We start from the raw sequence: 5,104 nt of genomic DNA, 5'->3' as shown, positions 1-5,104 counted from the left end.
TTTTCTCATCTCTTCTCCCTTTCCTCCAACACCAACACATTGTCAGTCTACTTGTGTGTTGATCACTCATAGCCATCTTGAAAGTAACTCCCCTTGTTTGAAGTAGCTGCTGAAAGACGTCATATTTTTATCATCAGACAAATGCAACCCATTTCTATGGCTGATTCTTTTGGCAACCTTGTAAAAGGTATTATTATTCCTACAGGGAAATGAACATAGGGTTATACATATAGACAAGCACAGGAAAATGGGTATCAGGAATATCTGAAAATGTGGAAATCATCCTTGTACTCTCCTAAGGGTCATGGATCTGTCTATAAAACACATCCAAATTTTGAAAGTGGTGATTTTGTAGGCATTAGTGTTCTGGTGTCTTTCATATCATGTGGTGTTGGACAAAACACAACATCCTATAATCTAGCTCAAGATACCCACCAAGTTGGGCTTTTTATTTTTTTTTATATCAGCACCAAAGTTTCTTATCTCTCATATATAACAGACACTTAAATTGATGAGCTATCATGTAAAATCAGAAAAGAACTAAAATAAACAGATAATTTAAATTGAAGAGGAAGAGAGAACGTTCAAAATTTTAAAATACTAGCTATTTACATTCTCAAGATGTTAAGTACAGTAGAAAGTGGTTTCATCAGAACATGTATATCTCTCCTGTTCCATAGGAAACTAAACAAGGTATGTATGTGAAGCACCTATCTTCAATAATATATCAAAAGATTCAAAGTAAATGTACATAGAATCAAAGATAGTTTCCTTTGCCTAAAATAATTCATTGGAAGTGCCTTTGAGATTTATTTACAGTTAGAACTCAAATATTAAAGGTGACTGGGATAGATAGAAAGGTTAAGAATTCCAGAAAAGATATTGGTTATTGACTGTTCATAGAAATAGTGATTAAATATCTTGTGTAGACTACAACTTTACCAAGGTGATTGTGTTTTTATTTTTAGTCATCTAAGTCTGTCTATGTGAATTAGTTACTAAACTTGTTCTAGTAAAAAATAGAGTAATAAGATTTTTTTTAAAGCCCCAAAACTGTTTCAAGGGAATTGTTAAAATTAAGGACAATGTGAATTGAAAAAGTCCTTCACATTTTCATGAACTCAAAGCCTATCTCATTTTCATGTACAAATATTTCAGGATGAACCACCTTTCAAATAAAGAATTATCATATATGAAATGAGAGACACTCAGTTCCTTTATACTTTAAATTCCTTACAAAATACCACAGAATCCACAGTGAATAATTTTCTCTGCTGAATTTTCAATATTGTTTTTGATTTGGAGGAAAACAAAGAACATCTCAAGTATATGGAAGAGAAGAAAACTTACTAAATCAAGGAAAAAATACATAAACAGATACTTTCATGTCTATTTTATCTATCATGCCCCATGCTTAGACTAGCTCCCAACTTTCTACATGAACTTCTGTGGGTGTGTATGAGATTGAGACGAGCACACTGGTTCATAAATTTTTTCCAAATTTCATTAAGATAAATTATACTTCAATTTATACATTTACTCGCATGTGTCTTCAAACATCACCTTGACAGTAGAAATTTTGAGAAATGGTTCAGGTTTTGAAAGTGAAGTCCATAATAATATTATTGTCCATATTACAAAATATCACTGAAAGATGAGGCATTTAAATATTGAATAATAGATATTTGCACTACAGAAATAAACAAAAGAAATAACCAGGTATTACCTATGCTTTTCTTCTTTGCTAAAATCGTATCTTCTCATTAGGATGTCTGCTCTATTCTAGTACATTGGGTTTTCAGACATGTGGATGATAAAAATATTGAGCAATCTAGTTCTATGTCAGTTCCCTGGTGACAGCTAAACAGACCACCTATTTATAAGTCATAAAATATGGCCAATTGCTAAAGAAGATTCATATCTGTTAATTTTCATATGTCAAGTGCTGAATCTCTTAAGGACACTTCAAATTCATTTGGAGGTTATGAGTGTTTCATTTTTTGTCTTTTCAAGGTGTGATACCTCAAAAACTCCTTGAAGCTAGTATATAATATTATGTGCTTATAAATAATATATTTGTATAAATATGCATAAAGTTTGTATTATATATAAACATATATGTACTGATTTATGATGTGATGGTAATATAAATCTTCATATTTATATCAAGAGACTTCAACACAACCAAGTATGCAGTGAAGTCTGAGTGGAAATTTTGCAACACATGGCCTTTAATCATAACTCAATATGAAAATTAAGTTAATAAAAATTCATCAGCATCCTTGGAATTCATAATCGATTACTTAGCAACAAATAATAAGAATCATTCTAAAACTAGTGAGGGTTAGTGTTTGAAGAATGCAATGGAAAAATAACACATTCATAACAATATTCAAAAGGCATAAAAAACAATGAAATGTTGACTAAAATTGAGAAAAAATTGGTCAATATGAAAGCATATAGTAAAGATTTGTAAAGAGAAATACTTGTTTGTATCAAATCATCCATATTTCCACGTCACTACATAATAAACCCCTTTTTTTCAGATAAATTATTTCATAATTACCACATCTCATCACTCATGAAACCATGCAGCTGAATAATAATGTGACTGTGTTCATTCTAGTTGGGTTGACAGAAGATCCGTTTAGGAAGAAGATGGTATTTGTGGTATTTTTGCTTCTATATTTGGGAACATTATTGAGTAACTTGTTAATCATTACTACTATCAAGACCAGTCAGGCCCTTGGAAGTCCAATGTACTTCTTCCTTTTCTATTTGTCCTTGTCTGACACCTGCTTGTCTACTTGTATAGCCCCAAGAATGATTGTGGATACCCTTCTGAAGGAGGCCACGATATCCTTTAGTGAGTGCATAATCCAAGTCTTTGCATCTCATGTCTTTGGCTGCCTGGAAATCTTCATCCTCATCATCATGGCTGTTGACCGCTATGTGGCCATCTGTAAGCCCCTGCACTACATGACCATCATGAGCCACCAAACCTGTGTTGTGCTAGTGTTAATGGCCTGGATTGGAGCATTTGTTCATTCTTCAACTCAGATTTGTCTGGCCTTGAGTTTGCCTTTTTGTGGTCCCAATGAGATTGATCACTATTTCTGTGACTTGCAGCCTTTGTTGAAGCTTGCTTGCTCAGACATATATGTGGTTAATCTTCTCCTGGTGTCTAATAGTGGGGCCATATGTACAGTAAGTTTCATCATCCTGATGGTCTCTTATATCATCATCCTGCGTTCCCTGAAAAACTACAGTGCAAAAGGGAGACAAAAAGCTCTCTCCACCTGTATGTCCCACATCATGGTGGTTATCTTGTTTTTTGTTCCATGCATATTTATATACACACGTCCTGCCACCACCTTCCCATTGGATAAGATGATAGCTGTGTTTTATACAATTGGGACACCTTTGCTCAACCCTCTGATTTACACGCTGAGAAATGCAGAGGTCAAAAATGCCATGAGAATGTTGTGGAAGAAGAAACTGGTTTCAGATAGGATAAGCTGACTAGAAACATCCCTTTTTCATAGCTAGATTAATCTGAAATTAATAAAAATTGTCTTTTAACTATCAAGTTTCAGGTGTAACCAAGAACAATGGCAATGACTAGTAACTCTGACAGGTTTATATGATCCCACTGGCTAACAACTGCAAAAAACTCAACCCATTCTTGGCACTGGGCTTTTTATTTGCTACCTTTTGTTGTCTATTGGGGAATTAGTCCCCCTTTATAAAATAAATCATTTTAAATTATTTTTATAAATGTACATGTTTGCTTTAGAAAATTTCTGCTTTAATTGATGTCTACATGATTTTCAGATTTCCTGCTCCATAATCCCTCCTCTACCCTTCCCTCTTCAGTCACAGAACATGGAAAAAATCAAGGTGGTACAAACCACATAACATCATTTCTTTCATAGTTTTGGAAGGTACTATGCCTGATAATGGAAGAGAAAAATTATCCTAAATATTACCCAGCTATGAACCTTGCAAGCTACAGTAATGACTGGCCTGGAAAGGTATATTCATCAGTGCAATAGTGGCATGAATGTTATGGGAGTAACCAACCACTTTCTGGTTGTATTTAAAATCTACTCTGTAAGACATAACCCATAGCTGTCATTGTTATCCCTTGGTTAGATAGGTCAAAGTCAATAAGGGAAAACAGACTATTATTATTCTCTTAGATGGATTAAACTGATTCCTAATAATTTATCATTCTATCGATAAGTTAATGCATCTTTCAATCTTCAACAAAGAAACTCCTTTTTGCATTAGATGGCAATTAACAGAGACCCACAATTGGACAGAGGACAGAGAATAAGAGATTACAGAATTCTCAGTTTTATATATATATATATAATCTCACGCCACTCCCGGAAATGCTCAGGAACGTTGAAAAAGAAGGAGCAGAAAGATTGTAAAGAGGAGCTGTGTTAGATGTCTTTAATGAAACCGTGTTTTCTGGATACACCAGGAGAGTTGCCCATATGAACTCAGAGTTGCATGTCACAGTTGTGACAGCATACATGAGACCTGTGCAAACTTGGTTCAGACGAATCCTAACATGGTGGGAGGAGATAGACACGAAGTCCCAGCCATATCCAAGAAGCTATTGACAATTAATAGCTGCTGTGAGATAAAGTCAATTTTCTTTAAGGTTGTAACCATTCTCCAGAGAACAGACCCACACTAAAGAGTATTTTGGAAACACAAACTAAACTGAATGCTCTTCAAAAGCTTGGTCACAAACTGAATAGATAGAAAGGTGGGGGTAGACCTTGGAGGAGAGGGGAAGGGGTTTAATATGATGAAGATAAGTTGTATGAAATTCTCAAATAATTAAAGAATTTTTAAAGTTTATCTTTTTATCATTGACATAATGCAATACTGTCTTAGGACATGGTGTATATTAGTTTCCTCATCAAAAGAGACAATATGTTTTATATGCATACAATGAATATCGTTGAGTCAATTTTAAATAGAGGGAGAGACCATAGAATATAGACATAAATGAAGGCGAATTGCTTTTGTTTTTGCTTGTGTTATTTTCTGGATCTCTGCCTCTCAAGCCTACCTAGTGACACTT

General features: G+C 34.2%; 1 protein-coding gene across 1 annotated transcript; it reads left to right on the top strand.

Moving 5' to 3' along the window:
* Positions 1 to 2,589: 2,589 nt before the first annotated feature.
* LOC103729628 (olfactory receptor 4C16-like) lies at positions 2,590 to 3,522 on the top strand. Its single transcript, XM_008827706.1, has one exon. It carries the CDS (start codon positions 2,590 to 2,592, stop codon positions 3,520 to 3,522), a length of 933 nt encoding a protein of 310 aa, XP_008825928.1.
* Positions 3,523 to 5,104: the final 1,582 nt, after the last annotated feature.

The sequence above is a fragment of the Nannospalax galili genome, unplaced genomic scaffold, assembly GCF_000622305.1.
Source record: "Nannospalax galili isolate Female #2095 unplaced genomic scaffold, S.galili_v1.0 scaffold593, whole genome shotgun sequence".
Lineage (NCBI taxonomy): Eukaryota > Metazoa > Chordata > Mammalia > Rodentia > Spalacidae > Nannospalax > Nannospalax galili.
Note: the sequence above shows the minus strand (reverse complement) of the source record. Positions and strands in the feature narration are given on the sequence as shown.